This window comes from Boleophthalmus pectinirostris, unplaced genomic scaffold (genome assembly GCF_026225935.1).
Source record: "Boleophthalmus pectinirostris isolate CB_2022bp ecotype Guang Dong unplaced genomic scaffold, ASM2622593v1 HiC_scaffold_8, whole genome shotgun sequence".
NCBI classification, from domain to species: Eukaryota; Metazoa; Chordata; class Actinopteri; order Gobiiformes; family Gobiidae; genus Boleophthalmus; species Boleophthalmus pectinirostris.
Genome location: NW_026571515.1, coordinates 12,062,603 through 12,078,743, shown reverse-complemented (window position 1 = coordinate 12,078,743; position 16,141 = coordinate 12,062,603). Strand labels below are relative to the sequence as shown.

At 39.8% G+C, this 16,141-nt stretch overlaps 1 protein-coding gene across 4 annotated transcripts in view; it reads right to left on the bottom strand.

Annotated features, from left to right (window-relative positions):
- Positions 1–16,141, bottom strand: part of rgs19 (regulator of G protein signaling 19) — an 83,624-nt gene that overhangs the window by 10,291 nt on the left and 57,192 nt on the right. For 3 of the 4 annotated variants that reach the window (XM_055165622.1, XM_055165624.1, XM_055165625.1), the window contains exons 2-4: positions 13,648–13,817; positions 11,753–11,851; positions 7,794–8,028 (exon numbers count right to left, since the gene is read on the bottom strand). In XM_055165622.1, the coding sequence (XP_055021597.1) occupies positions 7,794–8,028; positions 11,753–11,851; positions 13,648–13,817 (504 nt within the window). The remainder of the gene's footprint in view (positions 1–7,793; positions 8,029–11,752; positions 11,852–13,647; positions 13,818–16,141) is intronic. The other variant, XM_055165623.1, reaches the window with a different exon arrangement.

The following is a 16,141-nucleotide window of genomic DNA, read 5'->3' as shown; positions in this document are numbered from 1 at the left end:
ATGGTGGTTGGTTTTATATGCATGTCTGTGGTGAAATGCTTAGCTGTTACCATGGCTACACAAAGCGCACATGAGCAAACATAGCCAAAAAAGGTTTAAGATAGTCTGAAAACTCAAGAAAAAATACAAAACTGATCTAAACCACACATTTTCAGGAACATGTGATCAAATTTACTGTTCGTGTTCCCATGGAAATGATGGTTTTCTTCAAATTTTCCTGGGGGAGATCACCAAGACTCCCCCTGAGAGATACAATTAGATAATACAGTTCAGGAATCCTCAATGGTCTAATATCTACAACACTCTTTAGCCTACCCCATGTTAGTGTTTTTCAAGTACTAAAATGTCAAACTCAATTTCAGTATTAAGGAATAGACTCAATAGATAATACTGATTCCGATACCACAATGATAATTTAAAAAAACAAAAACTATTTAGACAATACAACGTCATTTTCAACATGATATAATGGTAGTTTCTTCTAGATTACTATGTGGTCTTATATCTGTGCAGTCCCTCAGTGGTTCAGGTAAGTGGTCCATGGGCGTATACTAGTCTATGTGCTCTTAAGCTACATTCAGACTGCAGCCTGAAGTGACCCAAATCCAATTTTTCCGCCCCTATGTGACATGTTTCTGATCTTTTAATGACAGTCTGAATGACACAGATCAGATTTTTTCAAATACAACCCAGGCCACTTGGATATGTGCTCCAGAAACCGATACATATCTGATCTTTTGACATGCGACTTCAGTCTGAACGGCCAGGTCGCATTCATCCCACCTACACGTCACAAATGTACACAAACGTTCTTCTCGTCATCCAAAAATTGTGTACGAACTCCGTGTCAGTGAAGCAGTGAAGCACATCACAATCCCACCGCTCTTAGCTGCGTCTCCGCACCCACCTTTCTACGAACGTCGGTGCCACAAAACACCACGGCCAAAAACCTCGTCCTTCTCCTTCTCAATCTCCTCCTTAAAACAAATGTTCATGTTCTGGCTCCGGTCCAATAGCAACTTTAAAATCTCCAGGTGCTCAATGCTCATGTTCATGTTTAGGCGACTTCTGTAAACACTCGCTTTTCCTTTTTGGAGGACACAACGACGTCCTTATGATGTCATCGTGTGATCCAATGTGCATGCGGGACACATTAGGGGTGTTTAAAGTTCACACTGGAGATCACATACAAGTCACATTTAATTGGAAATGTGGACGACCTTGCAAAAGAAATTGGATTCCACAAAAAAAATCTGAATTGAGCATTAAGCCCTGCAGTCTGAACGTAGCCTTATACTTGTTCTGATTCAGCTCAAGATCTTTTGAAAGCAATTCAGGAAAGCTTCTTTAGCATCGATACCTGCTCAAATGAACATCTAGATTCAATACTAGCTTCAATATCGATTAGTATCTATATATGAATTGATACTTTTGACAACCCTACCCAACGCAGTGAAGTCTGGTAACTCCTCGAGGCAATCTGAGACAGTTTCACCTCAACACGAGCTTCTTTGGAAGGTGGGAGGAGGACAGGGTATGATAAGAGAAGCATTACGAGCATGTGGTGGATGCACAAGCTTGAACTCTGCACAAAAAGACATATTGTTGATCTCATGACCTTTGTGCTCTGAGGAATCCACACACTCGTTTCAATACATGTCATTGTGTCACTATTAAGAACTCTGAACTGCCTACAGGGGAATGGTTTAGTTGAATGAAGAGTATTGCGAGGTTTCAGATGACATAACAAGTCATTCATAGTTAATACAGATGGGAGGAGCTAAAAAGAATATTATTAAAATGATGTTATTTGTGGTTATAAAGCAAGCAGGGATGTAACGATATCCAAATCCTCTCTGTACAATATTTTCACGATATGCATCTCACGGTACAATATTTACTGTGACATTTTGTGAACATGGTGAATATACTACTTCTTCTTTTTTAATTGCCTTCACAAGACAAGAATAAACATTCAAAAATGGTTATGAACAGTTATTTCTTCATACTTAAACTGAGCAAAGCATTATGGTCTATGTAGTTTCCTTTGTGTGTATTTTTATAACAATACCATAACAATAAATTTAAGCAAAGTGACTTAAGTAATTCGGTATATTGTGATGGCCCATTATTATTATTGTAAGACTTTTGACGATAAGATATTACAATATTTTGGTTATCGTTACATCCCTAATAGCAAGATGTAAATTGTAGTTACTATCATATTTGCAACAGTGGGAAGTAGGGCTGAACGATCTGTTGCGGCCGTGGAACCAGTCGACATTAGAGATTAGACAAGCTGAGTCTGTACCCGTTTTTAAATCACTCCTAAAAACGCACCTTTTTTCACTGGATTTTTACAAGTGACATGTACATTTCTTGTTGTGGAGTATCTTATTCTTTTCTATGTTTTTTAGTAGTTGTATTGTGTATTGTGTTGTACTGTGATCATTATTGTCTATCCTGTGTTTGTATGCAGCACTTTGGCCAGCTGTAATGTTTTTAAAGTGCTTTATAAATAATGGTATGGTATGATCTATCATTTTGAACCAAAAATCGTGATGTCAAACAGCACGATTTTGGGAGAGTCAAAGCCGCGTTTTTTCGCATTGCTTCTAAAGCCCAATTTAAAGGCGAAGTTTAGTTCTGCGTCGACTCATCGCACACTGCCGCCATCGCCTTGTCGCCATCGTTTTTGGTTTATGGGTGTGCGACGAGCTACAAAGCTAGGAGGCGAGGATTTATATCTGCTGTTCGTGTAAAGTTTAAAATGAACCATCTCCAACGCGATTGAAGCACAGAACAGACTCACCATCAGCAGAACATTCTCTGTCACAGAAAGAACACTCGTATTCCACTGAGTCGTGTCCTTTAATCCGACAGAAGGTGACCGCATCAGCAGCACAAGGAGCGAGCAGTTTTTTTCAGCGCTTATAGTTTGTGCAAATTAGCCATGTGGTTTTAAGTTTCGTTTCTGTAAAATGTAAACGAATGTGCGCAAAGCCTGCATTAAACACATTATTACTCAATGTATACTGAAAGAAATTAAAGCAGAGTACAAGAAATGGACCAAATGGACCAATCACAGCCCTTATTGTCTGCGTAAATTGGGCTTTACGGTCCAGCATCAAATCGTCGGTGCAGGACTCTGGTATGATGTAAGTTTCTGTGATGTTTGCAAATGCTCATGTGCACTGAAACTTGATTTGAAAAGAATCATGGATGAAATCGAAATCGCAATCTCTGCCAGAAAAATCGCAATTTAATTTTTTCTTAAACTCGTTCAGCCCTAGTGGGAAGGACAAGGTAGATAGTGGAAGAGGTAGATTGAGGATGGAGAGAGAAAGAGAAAGAGGAGAGAGATTATGAGGAGAAGGGAACAGAGGAGTCAGCGAGTAAGATAAGTTGAGCGATAGATAGTCATAGAAACACAGGAGTGAGTGAGAAAGAGGAGAGACAGATAGGAACGACAAGTAAGAAAGAAAAGAGTAAAAGACAGGAAGCAAGAGGGGAACATGAAAGAGAGAGAGAGATAGCAGACTGGATCCCAAGGTCACCAGACACCAGGGCACGCTGCCAAAATCACACCTCTCCTATCTGTCCATACCCGGCCCATACGACACTATAAACTATAAAAAGAACAGAGAAGATGAGAGGAGGAATTCACTGCTTCCTGTGCAGAGGCCTACTTCAGTCCACACCGCACATGCAGTAAAAATCCAGTACAGCGCCTTTAACAAATATTTATACCATTTGTGTAAGTGTAAGTGCTTTGAATTTCACCATAATATTTGTTCTCCATTCTGTTCATCTAAAATAGCTTAAGTTACAATACATTTCTAACCTTGGCAGCAAATTGGATTCTCACAATTTTTGAGAGTTCATAAACTCTTGAGAATCCATCATTTTGCTTTTGATAGGTCGAGGCTGGCCAATCACAGGGCAGCATTGTGGTTTGGGCGAATGCCAGTAGAACAAACCAAATGTACTTTGGAATATTTTAGCAGAAATATTTAGTTATGAACAATGTTGGGCAAGTGACTTCAAAACTGTAATGTGTTATTTATGACTTGTTACTGTCGTTTCAAAGTAATTTGTTACATTACAATATTACTGTGTTTAAAATGTGAGACATTGCACGACTATCACAGCACTTTAAGTTACTCTCAACAAAATAACTGCAAAGATGATGAACTTTTGCGACGTATATGGACTGAACCAGGACTAAACCAGAACTGAACCAGAACCGAACCAGAACTGAACCAGGTCTAAACCAGGACTGAACCAGGACTGAACCAGGACTGAACCAGGTCTGAACCAGGACTGAACCAGGACTAAACTAAGTCTAAACCAGGACAAAACTAGGACTAAGTCAGAGCTGAACCAGGACTGAACCAGGTCTAAACCAGGACTAAACCAGGACTGAACCAGGTCTAAACCAGAACTGAACCAGGTCTAAACCAGGGCTAAACTAGGACTAAACCAGGTCTTTGCTCGCGGTCACCCAACGGTCTACATGGGCGCACCTCCAGGCCCGTCCCGACACTTGGAACCGTAACAATGGCGTTTCACCGCTGCTGATATCGTGTTGATTTTAGCAAATTTGTATAAAGAAAAATGAAAAACGAACCACTTCAATCCAGGTTAAAAAAGCATTGAGACGGGTGTTACTGATATTTGTACTCAACAAAATATTACAAATTTTTTCCCCTGTAATGCCTTAAATTACTGTTACAGCAAAAACACAACGCATTACAGTAATTCGTTACTTTTATAACATGTTACTCCCAACACTGGTTATGAAAACATGCAGAGGGAAGAGTTTTGTGTATTTGTCAAGGTTAAGACGCTTGTTCTTTTCTCTCTACTGGATTTAGTTTGATTTTCTAACTTGTTCTGCTGTTGTGACGCTTTGACCAATCAGCATGAAGCATTTGTTTAAATCTTCCAATGACTGGTTGCGATCGATTTGAGTGAGAGTCATCCAGGATTGATGTGTAAAAGTCTATTCAGGGGGCTACACATCTCAATCTGGCAAGGACAGGAAATGACGGTTTTCCTGGGGGAGAACACGCGGACCCCCTGTCTTCAGTACCACCTGTTACAAGATATATAGGTACAATTAGATAATTCAGCAATTCAGGGAGGCTCAATGGCCTCTCCTATCTGTCCATACCCGGGCCTATACTATGCTGTAAACTATAATAAGCCCAGAGAAGACGGCGAGAGGAGGAGAGGAATTCACTGGTTCCTGTACAGAGCCCTACTATAGTCCACAGCGCTCATACAGATAAGTGTACGTGAAAATCCCCTCTCTAATGTTATGGCATGTGACAAGTCCAAATACAGGTTGCTGTGATGAGAGGCAGTAAAAATAACCCAGTAGCACACACTGGCCTGGAATACACTGGACAAAGAGCTCATGTTCTCGGGGTCAGCGCGAGGGTCAAACTGTCACTGAGTCAGGTATTCTTAGATGGGCTCTCGTGAGGACCGGGTACGGCATGGGCAGGTTAGGAAAAGGTTAAATATCTGATATGTGTTCATCATCTTGACATTATCAGGCAGTTTGAAATGCTTTCAGGCCAGTGCATCTATAAATCAGAACCACGTTGTCATTCCCCGATGTCGCCAGTAGAAGGCAACACGCACACAATCGTGTATCGCATTCTCTGCAATGTTGAAAAAAGGTGGAAGCAAATTTATATAATGTTATACTATTTCTAAGTGTTACAGTATTAATTGCAAATGACTTGGCTGAAAGTGAATCCTCAAATTATGTTTAAAGTTAAAGTTACGTACATGCAGAAGAATACGAGTATCATTCGTTCATTCTTTTTTCAAAATAAAACCAAAAATAACAAAATGAAAAAAAAAAAAAAACTATTTCCGTCATTATTTGTTGCCAAAGCCAAAATGAAAGAAAAAAAAAGATAACGATTCATTTTTTCAGTTTTCGATTTTGTGTTTAAATTAATAATGGACAAAAACGGATAACGGCTGTTTCCCGTTTCCGTGACTTAAACTGCAATGCCGGACTGAACCAGGACTAAACCAGTACTTAACTAGGTCTAAATCAGTCTCAGTCCTGGTCTCAGTCCTGGTCTTTTGGTTCAGTCCTGGTTTGGTCCTGGTTCATTCCTGGTTTATGCCTGAGACCAGGGCTAAACCAGGAGTGAGACCGGGAACAGACTGGGATTAAGACCGGTTTAGACCAAGTTTTGAACTGGTTTAGACATATTTTAGTCTTAATTTAGTCCTGGTTCAGTCAGTACGCGGTGCAAAACTCCGGCATCACAGTTTAACGGAAACAAAAGTTTATCTATTTTTTCCATTATTCATTTAAACACAAAATCAAAAACTGAAAGCACAAATTCGTGTTATTATTTTTTTCATTTTGGTTTTGGAGACACATAATAAAAAAAATAATAATTGTTGTTTTTTTTTCGTTTTCTTATTTATGGTTTTATTTTGAAAACTGAATAAACAAATGATACACGGATTCACCAGGTAATTAAAAAAGTTTAGAACATGGATCTAAAATGGTACACACACTTTATCAAAATATTTACTGTGCACCATCATACCTTACAATTGTTTACCACCTCCATGTTAAAAAATACATATATTTACATTGATAAGTGCCTTTTTGAAAAAGTGTGTGGATGTAAATTGTCGTTCGTGTTATCCTCAGTCATGGTTTAATTCCAATGTTTCTTCTTTCAATAACAGTAACATTGAAATACACTACCAATCAAAAGTTTGGACACATCTTTTGGAAAATTATTTACATTGTCGTCCCTCAGTGAAGGCATCAGCTATGAATGGACACGTATGGAATGTAGTGAATGAAAAATAAACTCAAAATAACTTTGTTTTGATCACGGCTTTGCACTCAAAGCATTTTTTGACCCTGACAAGGCGCAGCTGTGAAGTGGAAACAATTTCAGGAGAATTCACCATGAAGCTCATTAAGGCCCCATCCACACTAGTATGTATTAAGAGTCGTTTTCGTTGCGGATGCAGAGTTCATTCACACTAATCCGATGGAAAACGGCCCCAGAGACAGAACGATGCCGCCAGCTCCCACAAATTCATCTGAGAATGAATCTGATCTGGCGCTGTGTGGACGCCTGAAAACATTGATGTAGGTCTACGCGCCACGAAGTAATTCACCGCCAAAGAGACTGGAATATATGTCCATTCATATATACGGTCTGTGCGTACGACCTGCAGACGTATAATCTCTGAAAAGTTTAACATGAACCATCTCCAATGCGATTGAAGCACAGAAGAGACTCACAATCAGCAGAACACCCCTCTGTCACAGAAAGAACACTCATATTCTACGGAGTCGTGTCCTTTAGTCTGACAGAAGCTGAACCGCATCAACGCACAATATCGAGCTGTTTTTCGAGAGCTTAGTTTATGCAAATTAGCAATGCGGTTTTAAGTTTAGTTTCCGTAAAATGTAAACAAATATGCTCAAAGCTGTTTGGCTAGGGAACTCTTGCTGACACAGAAACAACGTGTCTGGATGCAAATCCTTTCCGATACGGTGATTCGTTTCAGTGTAAACGTAGCCTAAGAGAAAGGGTTTTGCAACACTGTCAACGAAGCAAAGGGTGGCTACTTTGAAGTGATGTCTTCTCTATATATAAAGAATGTAGAAAGTAGTAAACATGTAGAAAAGATAAACACTGATTGAGAGAGTCTAAACAGTCCAAAAGTTCTGCCAAAAGTCGCTCCTCTCGCCCTCACACCCACACCACCACTCCCGCAGACTACAGTACCTCTTTGGGGGACAGTATGGAGATGTAGTCCTCGTATATGGAGCGGGCCTTCTCCTCGATGGTGTTTTTGTTCATCTCCTGCTTGAGGTCTTCACAGGCCAACCAAAACAGCATGTTCTCCTCACTGTACTCTGTGCGCAGGAACTCCCGGAACACGTTTCGACCGGCCGGGTTCTTCATCAGTTTATCAAAAGACTGGGACCAAAGGCGCATCTCCTCCACTGATGGTTTGGTGCTGAGGAAAAAAATGAAGATTGTAATTAAAAGGGGCAGTACCTGAGTTTTGCTATTTGTCTGATTTCTTTTGATAACATGAAAAACAGAACTAGTTAAAGAATTTAGTATGACCATTTTAAACAGGTTGCAGCAGTCCAAACTTGTTCTTTACTTTTCTAATGCAGTTAAAGGTCCTATATTACACAAAATTGACTCATGTGAGGTTTAAGCCATGTTATAATGCTGTTATCTCCTGAAAAACAGACCTGGAGTTGTGTTTTGCTGTTTTGTTTCATTCACACGTTTGAGTAACTCTTTATTATTAGTCTGTTTATATCTCCCAGAGGTGGGATCGAGTCTCAAGTCTTTGACCTCAAGTCCGAGTCAAGTCCCAAGTCAAATACAGGCAAGTCCAAGTCGAGTCTCGAGTCACTGGCCCATAAGTCCAAGTCAAGTTCAAGTCGTCTGTTTTGAGCTTCAAGTCATTTCAAGTCTTTAAACCAAAGTACCAACTATAGCTTAGATTTTTGCAATTTATATGAATTTTAAACTAAACTGTACTTAAAAAGTCATGGTATATTTATATATGAGAATTTATATTTATATGAGTTGTAGAAATGAAAATGTTTCTTTTTTAAATGTCTTGTCAAGGTCTTGGTGTGAATCATTATGGTCAGAATAGAAAGAATTCAGATTTAAGAGTGCTTAATATTTTGTCATGTAGTCTGCACTGAAATGGAAGGATCATGTTTTCTGTAGTTCCCTGTTTTACTGTATTGTACTGTATATTACTGTAGTACATTTGAGGATACTACATCACAGTACTTCGGTTACATCCAAAGTAACAAACAAAAGTGACAGTGACATGTTCCAGTTTGTTTCTATAAAATGAAGCACCACATTTATCAACTGTAAAGAGAAAAGCATTTTCTAAAAACATACATTTTTTAGGAGACGCATCAAGTCTTCCCAAGTCACAGACCTTCAAGTCCGAGTCGAGTCCCAAGTCTTAGTTCATTTTATCAAGTCAAGTCTCAAGTCCTAAAAATAGTGACTCAAGTCTGACTCGAGTCCAAGTCAAAAACTACACCTCTGATATCTCCAAAGCTCAAACTGCTCTGTTCCACCTTGTGAGATCATGAAGTGGTAGTTTTCAAATTAACAGCTAACTTTTACCTTTTGTTCAGTAGAAATGGGCCAAAATCATCCAAATGATTCTATTGAAGGTGTATGGAGTTTAGAAACACAGTGGAGCACGTGCTGTATCACCACATGACATCACAAGGTGGACCAGAATGAAATAAAAAACACAACTCCAGGCATGTTTGTGATGAGGAAACAACATTCTAACATAGCTCAGAAAATAGCTTAAGGATCATTTTAAATCATCTGTCGTAGTCCAAACTTGTTCCTTACTTTCTTAACACATTCCTTTTCAAGATCAGTTTATGAACACTTTCCACAACTTTCAAAGGCCAGAGTGAATTTTAATCGTCATTTGTCTGATTTTTGGAGTTATCAGATTATGGAAATGTCATTCAAACAGTTACATCTGATATGGTAATCTGATTTATTTCTGATTTGTCACATCTGTGCAGGTTTGGACAAGGAAATTTAAAACTAGAGCGATAATATTAAAGTGGAACGAAACAGTAAATCAACTTTTTGGAGCTATTCTGCATATTTATTAATACTAACTTGTCCATTTGGTCAATTTTAATGCAAATACTGACTGTATGCTGCCTCCACTGACCACTGCAATGTTAAGTACTACAGGACTGCCCTGATTACAGCAAAGTGTTTCTGATTACAAACACGTGGCTGCAGGGGCAGAGTTTGAAGTGTGGATACCTGTTTGACCAATCACACTGTTACTTATATGTCCAGACCCCGCCCTCCACTCCTCCCTCACTCTTTTATTCAGTCCCCCAGGTACTGCCCAGTTTAGCTGCACTATTTGAAATGTTGTTTTGGGGTGAGTTTAGGTGTTTCGTGCCACTTTAAAGATTGAAAGAGCTATTGTAAAGGTGCACTATGTAACTTTTTGGTTGGTGATCCATCATTCCTTCTATGGATATATCATTGCTCTGCCTCAATTGCTCCACAGTATGACATTAAACAGCTCTACTATACCATCCATCCATCCATTTTCTTCCGCTTATCTGGGGCCGGGTCGCGGAGGCAGCAGTCCAAGCAGGGACTCCCAGACATCCCTTGGGTTAGCCATCTCAACTGGCTCCTCTCAAAGTGAAGGAGCAGCGGCTCTACTCTGAGCTCCTCCCGTATGACAGAGCTCCTCACCCTGTCTCTAAGGGAGCGCCCAGCCACCCTACGGAGGAAACTCATTTCGGCCGCTTGTATCCGCGATCTTGTCCTTTCGGTCATTACCCTGAGCTCATGACCATAGGTGAGGGTGAGAACGTAGACTGACCGGTAAATCGAGAGCTTCGCCTTTTGACTCAGCTCCCTCTTCACCACAACGGACTGATACAGCGACCGCATCACTGCAGACGCTGCACCGATCCACCTGTCAATCTCACGCTCCGTCCTCCCCTCACTCGTGAACAAGACCCCGAGATACTTGAACTCCTCCTCCTGAGGCAGGAACTCTCCACCCATCCGCTCTACTATAAATTTTTTTTCAATTACAGGTGGTTTTATAGCTCAAAAATACCTAAAAAGATCAGGCATTCAGGGTTTAGGTTATTAGGTTCTTTTTTCAGACCAAGAGTTTGTTTTCATATCTGACAGTTTCGACTGTTCACCAGCAGTCTTCCTCAGAGTCACGTGATGTTAATGTGACGTGTCGATCAGCTGATTTAAACAAGTTTTGGCGCTGTCTTCTTACCGGTGGAGGCAGGATGACAGTGCCATCTGCAGTCTGATTTCCTTACGACAGTATCCCAGGTGTGTGAGAGTAAAAAAGCCCCCTCGTCCCGGTTCAATGATGTTTGAGATGGAGCAAACATCACTGGGACAGGATTAAAGGGGCAATCGAAATACGGAAACGTGCCCAAGGGACTATAACCCGGGACGAGGGGGCTTTTTTACTCCCACACACCCGGAATACTGTCCTGAGGAGGTCGGACTGCAGATGACGCTGTCGTTCCGGCCTCCACCAGTAAGAAAACAGCGCCAAAACCTGTTTAAATCAGCTGAGTGGACACGTCACAGCAACATCACAAGACTTTGAGGAAGACCGCGAGTGAGCATTCCAAACTGTCAGGTATGAAAACAAACTCTTGGTCTGAAAAAAGAACCTAATAACATTAACCCTGAATACCTGTTTTTTTTGTTGTTGTTGTTTTTTTGAGGTATTTTTGACCTATAAAATCAAATTATCGGAAGACCAAATTAACCTCATCGGACTATTCAGGCATTCAGGGTTGTCTCTCCACAGATGTGACTTGTAAATTTCTCTAGTTTGGTCTCCTTGAAGATAGAAAGGTTTAATGCCATACTGTGAAACATTCCAGACAAAGCAATAACATTTCTATGGAGAAAAGCACATGAAAAGTTACACAATGCACCTTTAAAAGATACAACAGTAACTACATAAAACATTTGTGGATGAACTGACATATCATTAGGTGTTTTTGAGGATCAGATTTCTTTTGTGCAAGATAAACACACAACAAAAATCAGATATAATTATTGGGTTTGTTGACATAGTTGGCAACATTTCTACGTGTCCCTCACTTCAGTTTGATTCAACCAGTTTATCTTAGAGATGTGTGACTCACCAAGCTTCACAGTTTGGTATGGTCTCCATCTTTGTGTCCTGTGATATCCTCTTCCTCCTCCTCCGTTTCCTGCGTTCCTCTTCGTTCCTGAAAGTGACACTGACATGATAAAAGGGCTTTCAGACATGAACACTCACACACTCGACTGTATATGCTCAGACGCACAATAAAATCAGAACAAAGTCACAGTGCCAAATGAATGTTGTTTATTGTTTGAGGAAATATTGCATGTTTTATGTCAGTGGAATTTAAGATCATAAGGGTGGGAGTTTGATACAGTAAAGCAAAAGAAAGACAATTTATACATTTTGGAATAAATCAAGGTTGGTCTGTAATCCTGATTCTCAACCACATTTCTATTTTATTAGGATTGTATGGATGCATGCGGACAGCAGCCAAGAGGGAAAAGCATGGAGTGGGTTAGCGCGAGTTTTTGGAGGTGACTGGTCAGTTTAATCCTCTTTGTCATTTATGAAGATGTAGTTTATTAGTACTTCTCCAAATATACATATAGGTTTCTTAATCATTTTGAGAGCTATTGTTGGAACCCCTCCTTTAAGTCTATAAATTGATACACAGGACAAGTTTTTTTAGTCGACCAACTATGTCTTTAGTCGACAACAGCTTTAAGCAAAAGAACTTCCATCCATTCCTGGGGGAATCCATAATAACTCTATGTCAGTGGAGATATTATGGTAAATGGTCACACGTTTATACAGCGCTTTTCTACCTTCAAGGTGGTCACAGCACTTTACAACAAGGAACCACATTCACACATTCATACACCAGTGTGTGCAGACACTGGGGGCGAGGTGGGTTAAGTGTCTTGGTCAAGTACACAATCTGTGGGAGCTGGAATCACACCGTCAACCTGATCTGACAGCTCAACCACTGATGTTTGATGTTGAAAGCGAGATTCGAACCACCAACCTTCGGATCAGTGGACAAACACTCCACCAACTGAGCTACTGCCACCTCTTGCCCTTATAATCTCGGAAACTTAGTAAGGCCGGACCTGGTTAATTTTTAGATGGGAGACCACTGGGAATATCAGGTGCCACAGTGGAGTAGCAGTGTGACCGTGTTCTTAGGCAAGACACTTCACCCACATTACCAAGTATGACTTTGGTGTGGGTATGAGTGTTGGATGGAGGGACCAATGGGGCAGACTGGCAGCCTTGATTCTGGTTCTACCCCAGGGCAGCTGAGTTTACAGCAGAGGCGGCTCTACCATCAGGCAAAAGTAGTCGGCTGCTTAGGGCCCCCAAACCTGGAGGGGCCCCCAACCAATTTGCCCTCAGTGCCACTAATGGCTGAAGCCTCAGAGCAATTTGATTTTCTCTCAATATGTCATCAAATGGGAGTAGTTTTACTTTTAAACAATAATCATAAGAAAAATACTAATAATCATATGTAATGGATGTAAACAAAAATGTAGTTGTACTAGAAAAAAAATAAAACTACTTTCAGTTCTGGTTAAGTTTCCAATCCACCATAATTCAAGTAAATAAAGATGTGCATGTCTCAAGAACAATGGGGAAAAGCAGAAAATGAATATACTCAAAACAAAACAAAAATGCATTATAGTGAGGGCCCCAAACTTAAGTTCAGCTACGGCCCCCAAATTGCTAACTCCACCACTGCTTTACAGTAAAAGTTTACTCTCACCGAGCAGTGAGAGAATGAATAATGCGCTTGTCTTATTATAGAGCCCCTTTTAATAATGAACTAAAAAAAATACATTTTAAATTGCTTATTAGGCCTTGCAGAAAGAACTGTGCCGACGACAGTGAAATACAAAACAATAATTATGTGTCCAATGTGTCCAGTCAACAATAACGGTCACACTAAACTGAACATTTCCTTTCCCACAGGTAAACACAGGGGAGTCGTACCATGAGCAGCTACAGCAGCAGCACCAGCAGAAGCAGCAGGCGTTGGGTCGCTGGGAATTATGGGTAGTGGTGATGGCCCGCCCCCCTCCTGTCCCGCTCAGAGCAGAGGTCTCAGTGCGCCCGCCCCCCATGGCCTCGCCCCCTCGCTCGCCCGGGACCGGACCTGTGTACTGGAGAGAAGAAAGAGAGAAAAAATTGTCAGATAAACTATTTCCATTTTCATTAGTTAGAGATTTCAAGATTATTTAGTTAATCAGTAAGTAACTACAAAATAAAAATGGTGAATGGTGATTTTTTTTTTAAAGGAAAAATGTTCTAAAATTACACCAAAATATAACAATATAAAATACATTTTGTGGCCAAAAAAAATAAATAAAATGAAACTGTATAAATTTTACAAACAAAATATCTTCTCAAAACAGCATAAAAGAAATTGTGAGACCAAAATTATGAACAGAACTTTCAGACACCAGAGTTCTACTGTCACGGTAATGCCAACAACAACTAGCATGCTAATGGCACAGTTTCTGATTCTCTCACAATAAGCGCTTTAAGATAAGATGCAGACAGTCCAAAGCAGTGCAAGCAAAAAATAAATAAATAAAAATAACATAAAATAAATTATGAGGCCAAAATTATGAACTGGAAAAAAAAAAATAATAATAATAATAATAACTAAATAAAATAAAATAAAGAAAAATAAAATAAATGAATAGTGTGAATTTTAGAAGCAAAAGACTGTAAGGCTGAAATTGGGAATTGAACTTTCAGAGCCCAGAGTTTTGCTGTCACGATAATGCTGATAACAACTAGCATGCTAATGGCACAGTTTCTGATTCTCTGACAATAGATGCAGACAGTTAACGGTAGTACAAGCAAAACAATGTTCTAAAATGACAGCAAAATATAGCGTAAAATAAATTGTGAGGCAAAATTGTGAACTGACTTTTGCTGTTATGGTAGTGCTAACAACAACTAGCATGCTAATGGCACAGTTTCTGATTTCTGACCATAACCGCTTTAAAATTAGATCCAGACAGTTCACAGTAATACAAGCAACAACAAAAAAGTTCTAAAATGACAGCAAAATACAGCGTAAAATAAATTGTGAAGCAAAACTGTGAACTGAGCTTTACTGCTATGGTAATGCTGACAATAGCTAGCATGCTAAACGTGCACTTCCTGATGCCCGGAAATAAAACACTTCAAAATTAGATGGAGATAGTACACAGCAGACTTATTTTGATCTCAAGAGCTGCTAATACAATATTTCTGTACTGCAGCAAGTATATCAAAATACAAAAAAACTACTCACATTTTGCTTTGAAAACTACATTCTGTTTCAATAAATACAAGTTTTATTATCATCACTGTGGTTTCAAAACCCATTAACAAGTACCAATTAACAAGTAATTGGACAACACCATTTGCGACTACAATCTTTTAGCGGCCATCTTACCATGCAATCTCCCTACAGACAGACACTCTCACGCGTTTAAGTCCCAACGTAGAATGTGTCTTTGGCATGTCAACACGACGAGGTGTAAGTCTGCGGAAATCTGACCTGCTACAACACACGGGCTAAAAATGGCCGTCACATGACCACGATGTTGACAGTAATCACATGGAGAAAGCGCCATATGCTCGTATGACAACTCTGTGCAATTTAACATTCAGATATGTAACAAGTAAGGAGAAACGATAAAAAATATTGAAACTAATTTATGTGACTGACACAATAATAGAAGAGCAGATTTAAACCACAAAAACTATTCTAAATGTACAATATTGTTAAAGGTGCATTGTGTCTATATTTTTCTCCATGGAGATGTTATTGCTTTGTCTAGAATGTTCCACAGTATGGCATTAAACCTTTCTATCTACATGGAGCAAGGGCGTAGGTTTACATAGGGACAATGGGGACATGTCACAACCAATATTTGAGGAAGACAAATAGTCCCCACCCATATTTGCCATTTTATTTTAATAAACAATAATATAAATCCCGATTATCCCGATATTTTTCCAAACTCAATAGTATTAATTTAACATGTTTTAGTTCACATTTTGTTTATTAGATGTTCTGAGATGCCGCTATTTCATTGGCTGCAACAGAGTGATGTCATTAGTGGTGCAAGGAGCCTAAACTGTGGAAGCTGCAGGACAGGACCAGCACCTGCAGATGGCGTCTTGAGCAGGCGTGAGTGAAGACCCTGCATCAAACTTTGAAAAACCTTTCAAAAGGAACTTACTTGGCTTCATCTTCAGTTAAACTTGCCTCATAATGAGTCGTCGCAGAAAAAGAGCGACTATCACTACAAGTGCACCTCCCAAACAGAGCCAAACTCGTGCACTGTGAGCAGCCGGACTCTACTGACAATATTCCATGGAAAATATTTGGACGTTACCTCACAAATATCTCATCAACAACAAGCAAAGGGAAAACTGCTACAAACTGCCGCTGTTATCCGCTAAGAATCATCTTTTAGAAGTA